This window comes from Pagrus pagrus (genome assembly GCF_965226575.1).
Source record: "Pagrus pagrus genome assembly, chromosome: 15".
Taxonomy (NCBI): domain Eukaryota; kingdom Metazoa; phylum Chordata; class Actinopteri; order Spariformes; family Sparidae; genus Pagrus; species Pagrus pagrus.
This window is the reverse complement of record NC_140199.1, coordinates 13,492,866-13,513,101: the sequence shown is the minus strand read 5'-3', so window position 1 is coordinate 13,513,101 and position 20,236 is coordinate 13,492,866. Positions and strand designations below refer to the sequence as shown.

Genomic DNA, 20,236 nt, shown 5'->3' with positions numbered 1-20,236 from the left:
GCAAAGCTTTCCACCTCCACCTGGGGGGTTCTGAGGCGTCCCCCAGGGCAGATGAGATATGTAATCCCTCCCGCAAGTTATGGGTGTGCCCCACAGTTTTACTACCAGTTGGTCATGCCCAGAAAACCACAAAAGGAGGGAGGCGCCCAGGAGGTATTCGAATCAGATGCCTGAATGACCTTAGCTATTAAGTTCTTATTATTTATTTTTATAAAAACAATCCCACAAGAGTTGCAAATGTTGACATATGAACCGTAAAGTGCCTGTATTAAGACTAGCCTGGGACCTTTGTTTGTCTTGTCATGCCCCCTCCTCCCCATGTGCTCTTATTTCTACTGTCATAAATTATTTTAAAATATTTTGTTACATTTTAGTAATTTATCTCCAATTTTTCTGTATTGTACGATCACTCTGCTGTCTGCCATACACACCATTTCTCTTTCTCCGTCATATCTTCGTCATCTGTGACTTACTTCCACTTTCTTCCATGCAGAATATTTCCTTTTACTTCTGTGGCAGCAACTGTTCGAGTGAAAGTCTGTGGTGTGTTTGGTTCACCCTGCTGACAGTCCTCAGCCCAGAAAGTGCAAAGGTATAAGATGTTATGGCAAAACAGGACAGCCCTTATCACCTTCAAGAACTGGCTGATTCACTAACACTGTATGCAAAGCAGACAGAGGTGAAGGTGTAATGCTGCCAGTGCTTCACTGATAAATAATAAATAAAATATAATCCTCTGGTGTGCAACAGGTGGGCCTTTGCTTTGAAAAACTAAAGAAAATTTAAAATAATTAGATTATCTACAAATGCAGTTAGAGAAGTAGTATGCTTGATAAATGACTGATAAGTGAATGTGCTCATACCACCCTGGTTTATATAGCAGTCATTTAGGAGTGGAGTAAGGTTACCTGACACTCCCTCTGAATGCATTCAAACACATCAACTATAAAGGAAATCCTTTATAAAGGATGCTTTGTAGATGTAGAGGTGAGGACTTGGATTTCCCCAACTAATATCCTGGCTTAAGTAAGTTCACAATGAAAACACCACCAGTCTTGCCAATATAAATACACAAAATATACACTCAAACATGATGTTGTGCACTGTCAGTACATTGGGGGTCATCATGATGCAAAACTGAAGGGTGATATTGGGTTGTCTGTTCATTCTCTCCAAAAGGGGTCTTGGCTGTCATTAAAATAGTATTATTTCACTGTACAACACTGTAAAATGATAAATTATGTAATTAAAACAAAAAACAACAACAAAAAAAACCAAAACCATACCACATGGTAAAATGTAGTTAAGATTAACATGTACAGATGCTCTTTTCAATCCATAAAATATTAAAATGTCCATGAAAGTGAAGCCAATTAGAAATGCTTTTATCAGCCAGCTCAATCATATCAATTCACTGCACCTATAATCCCTTCATGATGTTACAGCCTTGCAGCCAGTTTCATGGCCATGAACACAGCAGCATCCACACAACTAGCATATACAAAAAAATAGACAAGTTAAAACAAAAACAGAGAACAGAAGTGACAAATACAAAAACAGGGGAGTGACTTTTGCTCCTCAAGAAAAGTCACCAGTAAATCGTGCACCGACCTATATAATGTGCTTCGGGCGCCCCCTAGTGGCCAGTGGAGACCCTAACCGGAATATACGTCTTTGTATTTTCAAAATAAATGCTTGAAATGTATCTATTATGTTTGGAATAACAATAACAAAATTCGGAATTATTATCTGTTATTTTATTTTTGCATTGGGCATCCACTTCAGTTTGATCATTCTTTTAGTCTTGTTAAACGGCACTGGAACTGGCTCCAACTGTTGCAACTGATGTTTTCAACCTGTACAATTGATTTATGAAGCATTTCTTATCAGGGAAATTATTTAACTTAATCTAATAAACTATAAATGTACCATTTTTTAATGAATGTTATTATAAAGTGACACCCATGTTAGTAAATTATTCTGCAGAGAAATGCACAGATTTATACTCAAATTTTCTTAAAGGATGGGTGGGGATGACCATGGACCTATTAATTAAACCTGGATGCAGCCATAGAGGTGAAGTCCCATTCATTTCTACGAAAGCTGCTCAGTGGCGCATGATGGCAAAATGACTCGACTGTCTTCAGCATAGCTTCTGCTTTGTGGGACCTATAGGGCGTGCACAGTAGAGACTCCCGCAGGCTGAGCCGGCTAACTTCTGGTTTAGTGCCCGGGATAAAAAAATATTTAATTGTGCAGCTCTTCTAGACTTTCCAAATGTTATTGGACCGAATGGCTCAAATTCTGACATTTCATGGGAGCTGTGGTGCTCAAAACAATCTATCTACCGCCTTCTTTCACAATGTTAGCTTATGGGAAAAAGTCTTTTTGGGCCCCAGTGCATCACGTGACGACTTACGTGGTCACTATTAACTCTCGCTTCAAAGCCTGGCGCTCTTCCTGGGGGCCTGGGCATGCCCTTAGGTTTTTTAAATTCATGGCTACGGCCCTGGGCGGCCCCCGCCACCTTTCTCGCTTCACCTTATTTTCCTCTGAGAACAGCTTGTTTATTCAGTTATGGACAAAAATCCAGAGTTTGTATTATTAGGTCATTAATAATGTAAATATTAAAACTATGAGTTTGAATTTCTTCTCCAAATCTACACAGTGCCCCTTCAAATGTATGTTAAATATAACTTGTCTGGGCAGGTCACATTTATTCTGAAGGATCCTGACCGGAAGTCGTATTAATGTCGCCCCTCGCGGAACACGCGCGAGGGAAATTGAGTCGTTAAGTTGTGTGAGTGTGCAGAAGGCAACAAAGAGTATAGTTAAGTTAAAGTTAGGAAACACGTGTAGTTTATGCAGAAGTGTTGTTTTGTAGCAGCAGCGCAGCTGAAACGTTTAGTCCGGTCGATACAAGAAACATTAGCAGCTAAGCTGTAGCCGCAAACTGTGAGCGCGTGTGTTTTTGTTTTTAGTACCGCACATAATAGGCAAGCTAACGTTAGCCAGCTAGTCAAGAGAAGCTAACTTGCAACTTTAATAACTACGACGTTTAGAGCGAAGTCTTACTGAAAAGGAAACCATTTAATCTGGTATCTTGTTCCCACACAGAGAAGAGGAAAGGTCGGCGGGTTGTGGCGATATTATCCGCTGTTGGGAATGTCACTTCCTCCATACGGACATCATGAAGGGTCAACCAACGTGTCAGACAGCGACTCAGAGGACGAGGTAAGATACGTGCACAGGTGTTTTCTCACAGCACGCATGTGTCTCATTTCCATCCTTTTGCTGGCAGTCATAGTTGACTTAAACATACGTTGATGCTTAGAAGTAGTTTAAGTTCAGGTGATGTGAGTGCAGGTATTTTTAAAGACTGTGTATGTTTTCATTTGTTCACAGCCCAAGCTGCCCCTCAATCAGTTCTACCCGTACATCCGCTGCGGCCTGTGCTGCGGTTTCCTCATCGATGCCACCACCATCACAGAGTGCCTGCACACATGTGAGTGACAGTAACTCCAGAGTCCTCAGAGGACTTCAGGAGAGATACTAGGGCTGCAAAACCTGAATTGCAAGAACTGCAGTTATTTTACAAACGGAAAATGTGTCACAAAACTGTTTTAATGACATGTTGTAGTGCTGCAGAGATGCTCTGGCCTACAAAGCTTGTTCTCCAGATGTAATAAAACATGTTTGTTTGGCAGAGACCGGGAGAAATGCCACATCATCATGATTTTAATGAATTGTCATGTATTGAACCATCCATAATAATCATGAATTATATCACAATATCTGTCATAATAATCGCAGTATCACTCTCTGACTGTATCGTGCAGCCCTTACACTGCTTGCATCTGAGTATGTAAGGTAAAAGCATGATTTCGATAATGATAATCGATTAAAAGAGCCAATAATACGAAGCCAAATTGATTTGAACATGCACAGCATTTAAAAACCCTGACACAGAAGGTAGCTGTTTTTGTTTTGAGTCCACCAATAAACACAGAGGAGAAGAAGAGCAATATAGAATATTAAATTGTATTATTAATATTAATTGTGTGATAATTTTTTATGTTTTATCTTCTCAAAGTTTGCAAAAGCTGCATCGTGAAGCACTTCTTCCACAGCAACAGGTGTCCCACTTGCAGCATTGTAGTCCACCAGACTCAACCGCTTTACAACATCAGGTAGGTTTGTCACTCTTTCCACTTTGAAAGTGTGGAAATACGCTACAATTTTTTTTTATCTGTTTTGTTTTTTGTTTTGTTTGTCAAAAGTCAGAAATGATGACATGATGAACTCACAGACAGACGTTTGGATTTCGGGCTTGTAAACCTGCTGTCAGTGCTGAGCTTCAAATGCTTCTCTGTTTTCCCGCAGGCCTGACAGACAACTGCAGGATATTGTTTACAAAATGGTTCCCTTCCTTGAGGACTGTAAGTGCAGAACATATACAGTCATATTTACTTTCATTCATGCAAATAATGTCAAAAAGTGTCATTTTCCATTAAAATTCTAATCTGACCTTTTTTTTGTACCACAGCTGTGAGGGAAGATATGTGTCACTTCTACAAATTGAGAGGGCTGGACGTGCCAAAACCAGGTGAAGTAGTTCATTTACTAGAAGTAAACAGGTTAAGAGCAACGTTGACTCAACACCTGTCAATTATTCACTGTGTGTAATGTACCATACAGTATTTCCTGTTTTCCTTAATAGGAAATTGTTTAGTTAAATACATTTCAATGTCCACACACCGCAGATAAGCAATCAAATAGCATTTAACAAAATGACATTTAACAGACCTTTGGTCAGTGAGCTTCATTTGGCCTTGAATGACAACACTACGTTCTCTGTCAACAAGCAGCAAATTGGCTTTATCAGATTGTGATGTCAACATTGGAAGACTGACAACAACAAAAAAAAGAAATCAAACGATGGAGATTTTTAATAAAACCCTGTGCCCTGTGTTTTCTGTTGCAGTCATGGTCTCCACTCCAGCTCCTGTTGTGTTAAAGAGGCAGAAGAAGGATAACATTCCCCAGTCAGTGTTCACTATTCCTCCTGAGCTGGATGTATCTCTGCTGCTGGAGTTTGTTGGGTAAGGATCTCACTAGACAGTTTGTCCAGCCTTAGTCATAGCCATATTGACTATAAGGCATATGTTATGATGATGATGAACAAAAAACGGCTGTGACCCGCTGTTATGAAGTATTATGGAACTTAGCCTAATAAGTAATATAATGGGTTATAATGGATTATGATTATTCTCTAAATAACCAGTAATCAATGCTGTCTTTTAGTGTCAGTCATGGAAATCACCTGGAAAATAAAAGAGGTTACAGGTTGTAGTTCAAAAGATTGGGTCCTTCCTTTTGGCCTGTAGACATAAATACAACTGACTGCCTCCAGGAAACAGGGGAGCCCAGTTTGCAGCGGTGAATGAAATGACCACGCAGTTACAAAAACATACCACCAGATGGCTCCATTTCCTTACTGTGACTGCTTGCTCAGCACCTTTTGTATTTACTGTATATTAACAATTGTTTTGTTTTCAGGGCTGAAGAGGGCATCAGGAACTATAAGGTAAGAACTTAAATTATTGATGATGTGAATTTATAACCATTTTTATCAGATTATGGTAGCGCACAACAGAAATGATATGGTAATATTGGGTGATATGACAGTATTGGTTCTCGATTCCCACCTGCCTATCTTAAATGGATGAGTCAGAGAATATTTGTGCAGCAATCTTTTCATTTAGGTTTTCTGAGTCCAGAAAACACCTGCTAAGCCTTCCTACGGAGCACTAATATCACTATAACACAGGATATTTATCCTTGGTAACGAACGTGGTGCTCATTTGGGAAGCAGTAGTGCTCATGAGTATTAAATACTCGGCATTCAAGGAATTTAAGTCCATGTTGCATAGAAAAATGTCTCGGCATATTGCTGATATTACAACCAGCACTATTCACTATTCAGTCAGGAGCACAACAAAGAAGGAAGGTCCACACAGTAACCGCTTAAGTAAACAAATAATTTATTAAAGATAACTCAACAGAAGCAAACTATGAGGTGTGAAGTCAGTAGTGAAAGATGGGTGTTGGGTGCAATGTAACTGTGGGTGTTAACCTAAACTATATAACATGAACCAAGGCTAACTAAACATAATCACAACCCAAACAAAACCAAAATGGAGTGCCCAAAAAGGCACCAGCCTTCCAGGAGGGAGCCATCGTGGAATCACCTGGCTTATAAAGGCTCTTTATAGGTGACACCAATCCCTCAACGAGGTGGGTGGGGCCAGACCATCAGGAAGAAACTGAAAAGAGGAGCACAGGCAGGAAAGGGACAACGCAGATAATGGCCTATGGCCTAGGGCCGTCACACCAGACTGAAAGTCTGTGTAATTTCCGATTGAGCCTGATGTGTTAATAGAGCAGGTCATTGTCCTGAGTATTCACAGCAAGCGAGTGGCTCTGTTGGTGATGTTGGACGTTACGGATTCCCCTTTCAGTTTTAAATGACACTCTTGACCAAGTCCAAGTTATTCAAGTCTCGAGTTATTGTGTCAGTTTAAAAGCGAAGTGTGATAACAGACCCAACATCATTTCATATTTTTGGTTTCAAAATTTTAAGTTACATCACTCAAATTGAATTCTCTATTATACTTTATGATGAATTACATTCTTCTGAAAAACATCAAATACATTATTTTCTGCCTTAATCACCCTGTCTCTGTTAAGCCCTTAGAGAGACGGTACGTACGTGTGTCGGGCGAGGCCACTGTCCGCCACGTGGAGCTGTTCATCAGAAGGAAGATGGAGCTCAGCCCAACCTGCCAGGTGAGTCTGCCAGGCTTACAGCTGATGAGTTCACAAAGTGACATGACCATGATCTTGATCCTGATTGTTGCTTTAGACAGACTTGGAAGCCAGACAGCAGAGGAAGTAGGCATTACAGTAATAGTGTAGCGTAGGCGTGCACTGTGACCACGGTCACACTCATGTAAGTAAGACAGTGAGTGGGTGCTTTTACGTATTAGAAGACCGCAATTATATATATGATATATATATATTTATATGATACAAGATACCATTCTGATGATGTCAGGATGAACAAAAAATGTTTGAGAGAACAAGCAGGGTGTACAATGCAGGTTTCACAGTCAAAGGCAGGACAGTGCATCATCGTGAAGACATTTTCTTCTCTCTTTTAAGAAACTTTCTCAGTTTTATTGACTGGTGAGAATTTCCCAACAGTTCATCTCTGTGGAGACTCTTGTCAAAGTCAGCCTCATTCGAAATATACGGCATGGAAACATTACCAGAACAACAAGCATTACAGTGAGGAACGCACATGTGGACGACGGGGAGATGAAACAACTGCTGAATGCAAGCAGAATCCGACGTAGATGGGTCAACTGCTCAGGTCAAAACTCAGCAGGCGGCCTACTAATAAAGAACAACAGACACTCCTTAAGGCAGCGTTAATCTGATTATAATCAAATTAGTGCCATGGTACCACGTCTGTCTCAGAACAGTGGATATGATGTAAGAGAAGGCTCGTGATTACATCTATTAGTGATCAGAGGTGTCCCCGTTCCTCAGAGCACAGATGAACAGAAATGTTTAAGTGTAGTCAGTCTGGCACAGTGTTCAGGTGTTGGTTTTATTTTGTATTTCGTAACACGAGGATGAGGATTAGCAGCTTATGCAGATTTCCTAGCCTCAGTGCTGCTCTGCTCCGGCCTGTCTGAACAAACCTGGAGAGGACAGGGAAACACTAGCCAAGGGTCGCTGTCCATTATACAACTTTTTCCTTTAAATGCTCATTTTGTTTATCATAAATATATTGACATTCAGTGCTTCGGTCACTCAAAAGTTTTCCCACATTTTTGGCACGACTTTACTTTTTATTTGAAGTGATTTGCGTTCTACAGATGCCTGTTTGAACTTTTGTATTCAACAAAGTGAGAACAAACAAACAAAAACAAATCCTTTGATCTCGTCCATCTTGAAATGAAAAGCGCTGTACGCTCCGTGGGGGTCTAGTCTCAAAAACTGGGAGATACACAACCTCACTGTGTCAGCTTGCACACTTGATACAAGAGGCAAAGTGATGTATCTTTTGGTGCTGGCACCCTCGCACCAGGGACGGTGTGAAGCCCTCATAATCTGTCCCTCTAGAATTTTGAAGACTTTTGTGTCGGACTGACCCCAATGCCTCAAAACTTGACCAGAAGAAACACACAGAGTTGTTTGTAGGCATCACAGGACTTGTTGGCTGGTCAGCAGTGGTGTGAAATGTCTGTGTGTGTGTTCTGCAGGTGGATGTGGTTTGTGGAGATCACCTCCTAGATCACTACCAGTCACTCAAAGACATACAGAGTACTGTGGGCGAGGAGGCACTACAGGTAAGAACCACAAAAACACACAGAATGAACAAACCACAATTTTAATAAGGGAAGTTTTTTTGACAGCGAGGAATACTTCTGAGTGATCCTTTTGGTCTTGTAATCACTTTGCTGCAGGATGGTCTGTTGGTGCTGCACTTCGGCTTGGTCCTGCCCTCCCAGTCTTGAGATCGAGGGGTGGATGGAGTTAACTTCCGAGAGGATGAACTGACTTATGTGGAGTCAGGTTTCAACATTGGCATTATTACTACTCCACAACTGCCTTGGACTGTAACTCTGCTTACAAAACTATTCACAAAACTTAAGTGCAACAAGGAAATATACTGGGTGGCTGAAGAAGAGAGTTCAGGGACTCTAAAACGTGGATTTCTTTACTGAACAGTTCGAAATGAATAGATGTAAACCTGAATGTTTAAGTTCACACTGTAGCATTAAAAGATCGTCATCTTATATTCAGGAAAACTCCTGTGTCTGCTGTTAATTTACTGGACACAGGTGACATATGTTTGAGTTGAGTTGAGTGCCAGCATTTAATAAATGATTTGTACCAGATGAATGTGAATATGTATTCCCACTGCCAAGGTGTCTTTCTAGGTTTTGTTCAGTGTGCTTCCTCTCCACACAAGAATGTGACTGCTGCTGTAGCTAAAACTGGATAGAAAAACTTCTTTTTTTGCTATTTATGATTTTGGGGATGATGTCAAATAGAAAATATTGATTCACAGGGCTTATGTCAAAAGGACTACCGCGACCAAAGGTTTGTCTGTGTGCTTAAAGAGTTTAGGTCTATACTCTATTATACTGTTTTAATGACTGCCTGCGTCATGTTGATTCTCACCTTTAATTTAAGAGCTGTTCACTTTTGTACCGACTGTCTGCTGATATAAATATACTTGATGCAACCTATTTTCAGTACAACTCACCAGAGCACAGAAGGAGTAATTTAAAGGGATTTTGTATAAAGAAGTCTTTGGTAGGGTTTTTTTGAATATACTTTTCTTACTTGCGTTTGTCAGAATTAATAAATAAATGACTGAACAACTGACTAATGTCTCCTAATTCATCTGTTTCTTGTTTTGTATTCAAGTTTATGACTGACATCTTTAACAGAGGCTTAGTATATCTGAGTTCCTTCTACCATAAGTAGATGTGGTTAGGAAAATGCTCTAAGAAAACATTATTATGAGCAAACAACATCTCCGGTGGAGATTCATATGTAGCTCGCTTTGAATAAACAGCCTCCTGTATTAGTGCATATGCCGATTTTCATATAAAAACAAAGAAAACAAGTTGTCTGTCATGTCGTTTTATTCAGTGCAACTGGAACAACAGACCAGTAGCTGTATACATTGACACTGCAGCCAGGTGAAATGATCTGTGCTAACAGGTGGACTACATGTACTATCAGATGCATTGAATTCAGTGCAAAGTATTGTGTTCAAGTTAACACATCGTGATGTGAACTCTTCCTCCAACTATAGGTCCAACACAAATAAGAACTGTATCCGTGTTTTCAAGCAGGGAAAACATCTACACTTTGTAACATCCCTAAACAAAACACAATGGTGTCGTCCTCCATACACCCTATGTGCCTAAAGTGCTTTAAACTGAACTAGCAGCTCCATCATCTCTAAAATGCTCTGAAAATCTTACGTTTGACAACCCAACAACAATGACAGGCAAATGTAGAATACTAGAGAACTTTGTTCTTAAAATAAGGAGACTTTGAAGTTTTCCAGGACTTCAAGCTGCAGCTTTATGTCTCTGGTGCTTGACGACTGATCTAGTTCATTATATCTTCATTAACTTCATAGCACAGGTTAAGGTTCAAGTTGATTGACAATATGCTGCAACAACAGACTTGAGAACTGTTGTTTGTCTGAGCAGTGCTTTGTGCTCACCTGTCACACAGGTTTCAGTGCAATTTCACAAGCAGCAAAATGGAAATTCATCCTCAGAACATTCAATACTCGGTCACATATTTACTGTGGTTCAATATTTGCAACATGTTCTTTGGAAACGTACCGTACATGTTTGTCCAGATTTTCAGGTTATTTGTTTCGTGTTGAAGATTTACAACTGAGCCACTGATCATCTAAATACTGAGACGGCAGGAAAAACATTACATTTTGTGTTTTTCAGAATAATTAGTCAACAATAAGATATTTAATCAAAAATATTGAGTTTCAGCTCTCATTCCAAAACATTTGTCTTAGTGTCGCCCTTGACAAATACAGTATATGACTATAAACTCACTATACACACACAGTACATCTCTACTCTCTCTTTCCAGATGTCTCTGTCTGTCTTTCTTCAGTTGTTGGAGTTGATGTCTGCCTCATCTTTATCCTCCCTGCTCTCCTTGAAGCTTTCCTTCGAGGACCCGTCCTTGTCCCTCTGGCTGCTCTTGGAGGAGCCGGTGGAGGCTCGAGGCTGGTAGCTGTAGCTGGCAGCACCAAACGACATCCCTGAGTTAAAGTGAGTCTCTTCGCCCTCTAGCAGTTTCCTTATAGGACCAAAGGAAACACATGTCAGACCGGATACACAGATTAATACACCTCACAAAAACCTAAAGACTTTTAATGAGTCTATTGGTCACGAGATCTTTTGTCTGGCTTTTCCTTTAATCCGGTCAGCACCTGTAGGCAGCTATCTCTATGTCCAGGGCCATCTTGACATTGAGCAGGTCCTGGTACTCTCTCAGGTGCTGAGCCATCTCACCCTTCAGGTTCCTCAGCTCAGTATCCAGGTGGGCGATAGTGTCCTGTAACATTGGAGATAAGAAAGGAGTCAGACAGGGTTATCAGTGGTGTCTGACACAGTTTTCAAACTAAATTCACCTACTTACAGGTATATACTGTACTGTGCAGTGTAACTGCTGTCCATAGGATTTCCTTCTATCCCTGACAGGAATTCAATAACCTTTGGGGCTTAGGTTTATCTTCCATTAAAAGCCAGTGAAAGCAGATGGCCTTCCTGTGTCCGATTTAGCAGGTCAGAGGTTAATCTAATTGGCATGCGATGTCATTTCACTAAGAACTGTTTCACTCAGTCTGACCGACACAGATGCTGGTAAAGTGACTAACACACACTTAGTTGACTTCAGACCTTGAACCTGAATTAGACGATCTCAACACTTAATTGTCAAACTTCCTGTAAGTGAAGAGAGACAGAACTTTATCGGAGACATGCAGGATCTCTCTTTTTCAAATTTCCCCCCATTCTGTATGTAGATTTTATCTAGAGATGTTCAGAGAACCACAAGTCGCTTATGCAGTAATAAAGTTGCATATAGGTGTAGAGGAAGCTGCTGGGTCCTGTTTCTGATAAATAAATGGCATGTTATCGGATTGGTGAATAGACTTGTGTCCTCCCTGGTGCCGATTCCAGCATTTTAGGAAATGATGATGAAATCATTTCCTCTTCCAGCAGGACTTGGCACCTGCCCACAGTGCTGAAACTACTAGTAACTGGTTTGCTGACAATGGGATTACTGTGCTTGACTGGCCAGCCACCTCGCCTGACCTGAACCCCACAGAGAATCTATGTGGTTTTGTCAAGAGGAAGATGAGAGACACCACCAGACCCAACAATACAGATGAGCTGAAGGCAGCTATCAAAGCAATCTTGGCTGCCATAACACCTCAGCAGTGCCACAGGCTGTAATTCAAGCAAAAGGAGCCCCGACCAAGTACTGAGTGCATAAATGAACATACTTTTCAGAAGGTCGACATTTCTGTATTATAAATCCTCATTATAAATGGCCCAATCTGCTGGGTCAAAAATATACATAAAGCAACTTTAATTATCAATTTTGCGCCGTGTGGCTACAGTAGTTCTTCTGTGGGATCTCACTGGACGGGCTAGCCTTTGCTCCCCATGCATATCAATGAATCTTGGGTTCCTTGGACCTTTTTTGGTAGGTACCGACCACTGCAAACCGGGAACACCCCACAAGACCCGCTGTTTTGGAAATGCTTTGACAGTTGCGTAGACATCACAATTTGATGCGTGTCAGAGTCGTTCAGATTCTTACACTTGCCCATTTGATCAAGATCTCACTGATCCCACTTGCTGCCTAACATATCCTCCCCCTTGACAGATGTCATTGTAATGAGATCAGAGATCAGAGATTTTGTTTTTACTTTTAATGTTGTGGCTGATCCGTTTATGATCCCCTGGTTTATTAAAATGAGATAATTTTGACTTTTCTTTTCAATGACCATGATTGCTTACCTGCATGGCTGTGACTTCAGCGTTGTGAGCATCCTCCATCTCTGCAATCTGCCTCTCCAGAGACTCATTGGCACCCCTCAGGGTCTCTATCTCAATGGTCTTGGACTGCAGCTGCCTCCTGAACTCACTGATCTCCTCCCTGCTGGCCCTCATGGCCTCGTTGCTCCTGGTGGCCTGTTCGCTGAGGCTGGCAAACTTGCTCTTGTACCACTCCTCGGCAGACTGCAGGTTTTTGGAAGCGATGGACTCGTACTGGTTACGGATCTCCTTCAGAGCCGAGGTGAGGTCGGGTTTGGCGAGCTCGAGCTCCACGGACACCTGCTGTGCCTCCATCATGCTGCTCAGCTCCTGGATTTCTTCATCGTGCACTTTCCTCAGGAAGGAGATTTCGTCCATCAGCGACTCCATACGGCGCTCCAGGTCCAGGCGAACTGCTGTGGCATCATCCACATCCTTCCTGAAGGACCTCAAGGTCTGCTCAGCTTCCTCCCGTGCCCTTGCCTCCTCATCATACCTCACGCTGAGCTTCTAAAATGAGACATGAGAGCAGAGTTACTGTGAGAGAGGGAAGGAGATGAGAGTGGTGAGTTAAACTGCTAGTAAGAGCTGAACAATATGAAAGATGAGATGAGAGTAGAGATGATCGGATTGTTTGGAATAGAAGAAGTAATCGCCGCTCATTGTCGGTATCAAAACTTCCTAATGGCTTTACCTGCAGCTCGTCCTCCATGTTGTTCCTCTCGAGCAGGATGCGGTTCTTGTCCCTGTTCAGCTCCTCCAGCTGTGACCTCAGGTCCCTCATCTCCTGCTGGTAGAGATGAGAGATGCGGGACGGCTCGCCCTGCTTCTGCCGCAGTGTCACCAGCTCCATCTCCAACACTTTATTCTGCTGCTCCAGGTGCCGCACTTTATCGATGAACATGGCGAAGCGGTCATTCAGACCCTATGACACAGAATAATGTTTATAGTCACACAAAAGTCCCACCAGAGAGGCGGCAAAGCAGAGGTACTGACTCACTTGAACTTAAACAGTGTAGTGTACTGAGGGTTTTTCAGAGCTGCCTGCTGCAACTGGAAACAGGGTTGATCACAGCTGAGGGGAACTGCTGAGTGGGTTATAATCCTCCCTGGGTTCATCCCTACAAGTGACCCCTTTCACATTACAAATAATTTGATCCACTGTCCCTATAAAAATATAGGAGAGCCTTCTCATTCTCCTCCAGAAATGGTAGATCAAAACGGTTTGCTGACAGAGCAGCAGACAGACAGCACTCGTGCCAATATTAGGCAAATCAAGCAGCTAAATGGATATCAGCCATTATTAATTGTATTATTTACATGTGTGCTTTTCCTACTGTAACTTCTTAATGTGAAAAATGCCTATTTAAATATCTATTTTGTGCAGCAAGCGTTTGAGTCTAGAAGGATGTTTTCACATTTATCTGATGATTGTAAATTTGAATTTAACGTGTACGTACAGGGTCCAAAAGCCAGAGACCACTCGTCAAAATACAAATGTGACGTCCCCCTCTTTCCTTTAATGACTTCCACTCGAGCTGGTATGGACTCCACAAATGGACCCCCAAATGCAAAGCAGAAGTATCTTGGCCAGTCTACTTTTAAACCCTATTGTATATGAGGCATGATTTTGTAACATCACAACTAGTTTGGCCACAAACGTTGGTTCAATGTGCAGCTCACAGATGTGTGATATTGAAACTCGAAGCCCCCATGTCACAAATACTGACATTAGTCAGTGAAGAGGAAGTTATCTTGTGACAGCACAGAGCAATCATAGATTTGCTTGGATTTTTCAAGGAGGGAAATCTTTTAACTTTCATTTTACATTTTTTGTACAACCATACCAGACACAAAATATTTAAAGTATTTAGTATAGAGTATGAACAAAAACATGTCTGAAAGAGCTCTTTAAATGGTCAATAGACAGGTTGCCTTTTGTAAGTCTGCAGAATGATTGCTGATGTCACTAGTTTCCATTGAATATAAACTGGTTTAGTTCTGCTGTCAGGTGAATCCAGATAACTCCCTGGCCTGATACTGACTGGGACACCAGAATAGGAAGCTAATTAGTCGCTAAATGTGGACCTGATTAGCTATTATTACTATTCACTAAGCTTTCTGCCAATTAAATGCTCCTAACATTTTCTCTGAAACTACCAAATATCACATCTGCATGATACAAAATGACAACAGACCACCTATCACTTAAAGTACTCCAACTGATTAATCTTTTTGTTGTAACCCAACATTCAAAAAGTTAATCACTTGTTTCAGTACCAACCTGCAGCTGCTCCTTCTCGTTGGTTCTTATGACTTTGAGTTCATTGTTGGCCACGGAGGTCTGGGACAAGTCCAGGGAGTCAGTGGGCACCAGAGAGAACGAGGTGGTGGACCCGCGAACCCGCCTGTACATGTTCAGGGAGGACGCGCTGTTGCGGGACACAGACATGGACCTGAGCACCGGGGAGCCCCGCGGAGAGGGGTTGCTCATGCGGGAAGAGGAGACGGAGAACCTCGGAGAGTCCCCGAAAATCTTCCGGTAGGATGACGAGGTGTAACGGTCTCCGTGACTCATTTTTGCCCCAGTCAGAGGTAAAACTAACAGACTTAAAGAGCTTTGCCAGAGCTTATAGACTGCAGGCTACAGGTGGAGCGAACCATTTTACGCATGACGGTACACGCCTCTTTAACATGTGTGCCGTGGAGAGAGACGCCACATCCTTTTCTTTCTTTTTTTCATTTCAGGTGATTCAAATTAAAACTGATTCATATGTTTTTACACATGGCTCGAGTTCATTTCACGGGCGTAAAATAATGGAACGGTCCAGAGGCGCATCAGCACTCGTGCGTACGTGCGTCATGCATTTCACTTGTCATACCAGCAGGTAGAGCAGCTGTAAAGTGGGCTCTATATTGTCGGTGGTATGTGGAAACTTGTTCCCAAATTCGCATGTATCACATGTACCAAACTGGAGTATAAACAGTTTCTATTACCCTCAGTACGGGTTGTGATTTGGATTCAGAAACAGATCGAACGAAACATTTGTCTGTGCTGTCTGTCATCACATTTTGAAAGTCCAGTGTACACTGCTAGAAAAAACTTAATTGATAGCATAGTTAATAGTCAAATGAACCTAAAAAATATTTTTCTTTTTTATCTTATTTTAAACTTCTATGATAGAATCTCTTAGCAACAGCAGCTCATCAGTATCAGCGCTTCCCAAATTCACCTGCACAGGGAGCACCTGCTGCCACCATGATCCAACAGCTCCTCCTCTCTGCCACTCTCAACCCTGCATCTCATGGACTAAGCAAAGAAAGTTCACTCATAGCACTTCAATCCATGCTGTTACTGTTATTAACTGTGAATATGATACACTTTGTAAGCCAGGCCTATTGATGCTGTGAGATCACTGGCTTGATAAAACTTACTCAAGCAACAGAGTGAATCATTTTACACCAGAAGTATGAACTATAGTTGTTCTGTACCATAATAAAGCATACGTTACATTCCTGTTTTCACTTGACTTGACTTTCATGACTTCTACAGACGAACTTTTCTTACGGAAAATCTTATTGTGGAGGCAGAGATCAAGTTTGCCAGCGGAGGCAGTAGGTGGACTTTCAGGCTGCAAATGTCTGCTCGAATCTGGACATGGAGACCACAGCAAACGATTCCCTGTGAATGATCATAGCAGGTGCTGGCACTGCAGGTTCAGGTTGCATTTATCTGATAATGGCCACGATTCATACAGATGAAGATTTATTTACTCTCTCTCTCTCTGTTTCAGCAGACACCGGGAAACCTACAACAAAACTAAAAGACATAAAAGTTTCACAAATCACATACAACTTCCACTCACTGCCAAAGTCTCTCAAGCCGGGGCCGTTAAACAGTCCGGAACACATTATCATAACCGAAATGTGCTGAAGTAAAATAAAATAACTTAAAATGCACCATTAATGTCCATAAACATTAAACATATAAAGAATATTACTGTGTGCAGTGCACCTCTTGGACCACATGTAGAATATGGTTACTTTGGAGTCGCATGTTCCTCATCCGCAGCCATGCTGTTCTGACCCACAATGCTACTGACATGACCTCACCATACGACATCACATTTCCCACAATGCTACACAACTAAACTGCAATCACATTACATTCTGCAGTAAAGACCTTACATAAAGAGCAATATATTTTTAAACAGACATGTTTATGTACCTTTTAATGGAAGCCCATTTCCGCCAGTGTGATGAAAAAAAAGATCCTGTAAGTCATTATATGAGAAAGTATCTCAAAATAATGAGATAGTATCTCAATATATTGACTTAGTATCTCAAAGAAATGAGATAGTATCTCAAAGAAATGAGATAGATCTTGAAAAGCCATCTATGCAACCACTGATACACATGCCATATGGCTTTAATTTATCGTACCCGTCATTATTTTGAGATACTAACTCATTATTTTGATATACTATGTCAATATTTTGAGATATTATTTCATTATTTTGAGATACTAAGTCATTATTTTGGGATACAATCTCATTTTGATATACTATGTCAATATTTTGAGATACAAGGTCATTATTTTGAGACACTATCTCATTATTTTGAGATATTAAGTCTTTATTTTCATATGTAAGTCAATATTTTGAGATACTATCTCATTATTTTGAGACACTATCTCATTATATTGAGATACTATCTCATTATTTTGAGACACCATCTCATTATATTGAGACACTATCTCGTTATTTTGAGATACTAAGTCGCAACTTTGAGATAGTATCTCATTATTTTGAGATACTATCTCATTATCAGGATCTTTTTTTATCGAACTGAGATGTGGTAAATGGGCCTCCATATCTTTTAGAAACATTTCAACTTTTTAATGACTTTATGAACTTAAATGATTATGCACTTATGACAGAAACACACACAGTAAACACATCAGTGAAACTGTCTGAGACAGTTACATTCATGTTGAGGCGGAGGTGAAGTATTCTGTGAGAAGGCTGTGGGTGGAGGTTCATAATGCAGATGTCTGCTGGAATCTGGAGGGGAAAGTAGCAATGCAGGTTGCTGACAGAGGCTATGGATGGAGGTTCAAGCTCAAGATGTTTGCTAGAATATGGAGGTGCAGGGAGCAATATAGGATGATGGTAGCAGCTGTGGGTGGAGGTTCAGACTGAAGATTTCTTCTATAATCTGGAGTTGGAGACAATGATGCACTTTGCATGCAGATGCTGTGGGTGGAGGCTAAAGCTGCAGGTGTCTAGTAGAATCAGCAGGAGGAAGGCACGATGCAGGACGCTGGAGGTTGTAGGTGGAGGTTCAAGCTCAAGATGTCTGCTAGAACATGGAGGTGCAGGGAACAATGTAGGATTATGGTAGCAGCTGTGGGTGGAGGTCCAGGCTGAAGATTTCTTCTATAATCTGGAGTTGGAGACAATGATGCACTTTGCACGCAGATGCTGTGGGTGGAGGCTAAAGCTGCAGGTGTCTAGTAGAATCTGGAGGAGAAGGTCAAGATGTGGGACACTGGAGGCTGTGGGTGGAGGTTCAGGCTGCAGATGTCTGCTTGAATCCAGAGGAGGAAACATTGCAGACTGCATGCAGAGGCTGTAGGTGGAGGCTGACGCTGCAGTTATTTCATCATCATCTTAAGGTGATGGCAGCAAAAGCTGGAGGCAGATGCTGTGGGTGGAGGTTAATACTCCAGATGTCTGCTAGAATCCAGAAGAGGCAACATTGCAGATTGCATGCAGAGGCTGTGGGTGGAGGATGGTAAAGCTGCAGGTGTCTAGTAGAATCTGGAGGAGGAAGTCACGATGCAGGATGCTGGAGGCTGTAGGTGGAGGTTCAGGTTGCGGATGTCTGACAGATTCTGGGGATGGAGACTGAAGCCAACGATTACAATTGTTGGCAGAGGCTGTGGGTGGAGGTTCAGGCTGCAGTTGTCTGGTAAAATCTCCAGGTAGAAGTCGTGATGCAGTTGTGTGCTTTGATTTGCAGGTGGAAGCAGCAGTGTGGGTTGATGACAGAGGCTGTGGGTGGAGGATGCTGGCTGATGCTAAAGGCAAGAGCTGGAGAAGGCTGTGGCTGGAGGCTGAAGCTATTTTATCAGCATCTTAAGGTGATGGCAGCAACAGCTGGAGGCAGATGCTGAGGGTGGAGGTTCATACTCCAGATGTCTGCAAGAATCCAGAGGAGGAGGCATTGCAGATTGCATACAGAGGCTGTTGGTGGAGGTTCTGGCTGCAGCAATCTGAAGGTGGAGGCAGTGATGCAAGCTGTTGGCAGTGGGTGGAGGCTCAGGCTGCAGCTGTCTGATGGAATCTGGAGGAAAAAAGTAGCAATTCAGGATGGTGGGAGAGACTTTGGGTGGAGGTTGCTGGCAGATGCTAAAGTCAGGATCTGGTGGAAATTGTAGGTGGACAAAAAAAAAAAGTCTAATCGTCACTGTGGTGACCTGAATACATATATTAATTAAGGAATATGCATCATGTAAGCTTTAAATTTGAATAATGAATGTCTTAAATCTAGATTTTTTTGACTCAAGGCCTCAATATCAGGTAATAAAGCAGGACCCACGTTTAGGCCTTGCCAGTTGGTATTGTGCCATAGTGTTTAACAAAGCTGGAAGAAAAAGTGCTATAAAATGACCACACATCACTGTATTTCATTATACTGTGTGTGCGCAAATCTAATATCACACTAAGTAGGCTACTTAATCTACTTTAAAGTCACTCATAACTACATTTACAATATCACTGTATCTCAACTGGATGTATATTGGGTTATATGTGGGAAATATATGATTTATTAAATATAGCATATCAAAGATATTTTATTTTAATCACGTTTGCTCTTCTCTAAATGAACAGACAGGCTAACCTAGCCAAACCTGATCCTTGCCTTCACGTTTTTAAAGTAAAAAAATGACCTTCTCCTACTTTATTATTTATGACAAGCACATCCGTGGGTGTTATTTTATTAATCCGCATTTCCACTTTAATGTATTTTCTGTGCCATGGTTCACGTTAGAGCCAACTAGCTAAATATGAGACGGTAAAATACATCGAAAATACCGAAGAGACTTTCAGAGAGAGAGTTTAAGAGTTCAAATCTCACATTTTCCATGATGGAAGTTTGTTTTCTCTCCGTCGTCAGTTCCTTAGTCATCGCCAGAGTGAAGAAGTCCTCAGCTGAATCGTTCATTTTGAAGAAATAGTCGAGTAAAGACCGTGACAAACTTTTCTTCACCGTCCGATGTGTTGTTGTTGTTTAAATTAAGCTCTTATTAGAATGATGCACCTGGAGACAAAACCTAGCAACCACGGAATCCTCACGTGACGTCACGTCAAGCTCTGTCCAATCAGCCTGCAAATCAATATCCAACTGATCTGTACCGCTTCTAACTGTGTATCTATAATGTCTAATATATGTTTGGTCTCGAATTTTATCGATTTTGATATTAGTCTTGACTGTGTTTTAAAGTGTTTTAAATGATGTATCAATATAAACTTATGTTAGATTACATTATTGCAATG

The 20,236-nt window shown here is 41.4% G+C and overlaps 2 protein-coding genes across 7 annotated transcripts; one reads left to right on the top strand and one right to left on the bottom strand.

Annotated features, from left to right (window-relative positions):
* Positions 1–2,742: 2,742 nt before the first annotated feature.
* On the top strand, positions 2,743–9,465 carry pcgf6 (polycomb group ring finger 6). Of its 2 annotated transcripts, none has more exons than XM_084376621.1 (11): positions 2,743–2,800; positions 3,118–3,234; positions 3,406–3,505; positions 4,094–4,190; positions 4,384–4,439; positions 4,547–4,606; positions 4,985–5,102; positions 5,560–5,587; positions 6,751–6,849; positions 8,334–8,420; positions 8,538–9,465. In XM_084376621.1, the coding sequence occupies exons 2-11, from the start codon at positions 3,166–3,168 to the stop codon at positions 8,586–8,588; spliced, it is 765 nt and encodes a 254-aa protein (XP_084232747.1). In that variant the 5' UTR covers positions 2,743–2,800; positions 3,118–3,165; the 3' UTR covers positions 8,589–9,465. The 2 variants fall into 2 exon arrangements, with proteins under 2 accessions (XP_084232747.1, XP_084232746.1); XM_084376620.1 differs by having other exon boundaries at positions 2,759–2,955.
* A 924-nt stretch (positions 9,466–10,389) lies between these two features.
* On the bottom strand, positions 10,390–19,963 carry inaa (internexin neuronal intermediate filament protein, alpha a). 5 transcript variants are annotated; one of them, XM_084375375.1, is made up of 8 exons: positions 19,818–19,906; positions 17,660–19,022; positions 16,243–16,494; positions 14,959–15,984; positions 13,369–13,599; positions 12,657–13,184; positions 11,060–11,184; positions 10,390–10,926 (listed from the first exon to the last, which is right to left on the bottom strand). In XM_084375375.1, the coding sequence occupies exons 4-8, from the start codon at positions 15,250–15,252 to the stop codon at positions 10,734–10,736; spliced, it is 1,371 nt and encodes a 456-aa protein (XP_084231501.1). In that variant the 5' UTR covers positions 15,253–15,984; positions 16,243–16,494; positions 17,660–19,022; positions 19,818–19,906; the 3' UTR covers positions 10,390–10,733. The 5 variants fall into 5 exon arrangements, with proteins under 5 accessions (XP_084231501.1, XP_084231499.1, XP_084231500.1 ...); XM_084375373.1 differs by having other exon boundaries at positions 14,959–16,483; XM_084375374.1 differs by lacking the exon at positions 17,660–19,022 and having other exon boundaries at positions 14,959–16,483; positions 19,818–19,908.
* Between the last annotated feature and the right edge of the window lie 273 nt (positions 19,964–20,236).

What these genes read in the sequence shown, in the direction of transcription:
- pcgf6 (XM_084376621.1), top strand. Translation starts at nt 3,166, where the DNA reads ATGTCACTTCCTCCATACGGACATCATGAAGGGTCAACCAACGTGTCA. An exon ending in CAACCGCTTTACAACATCAG is followed by an intron (nt 4,191 to 4,383) that starts GTAGGTTTGTCA and finishes GTTTTCCCGCAG; the next exon opens with GCCTGACAGACAACTGCAGG. An exon ending in TGGGCGAGGAGGCACTACAG is followed by an intron (nt 8,421 to 8,537) that starts GTAAGAACCACA and finishes ACTTTGCTGCAG; the next exon opens with GATGGTCTGTTGGTGCTGCA.
- inaa (XM_084375374.1), bottom strand. Translation starts at nt 15,252, where the DNA reads ATGAGTCACGGAGACCGTTACACCTCGTCATCCTACCGGAAGATTTTC. An exon ending in CTGAAGTCACAGCCATGCAG is followed by an intron (nt 11,185 to 12,656) that starts GTAAGCAATCAT and finishes CCAATGTTACAG; the next exon opens with GACACTATCGCCCACCTGGA. An exon ending in ATAGAGATAGCTGCCTACAG is followed by an intron (nt 10,927 to 11,059) that starts GTGCTGACCGGA and finishes TGGTCCTATAAG; the next exon opens with GAAACTGCTAGAGGGCGAAG.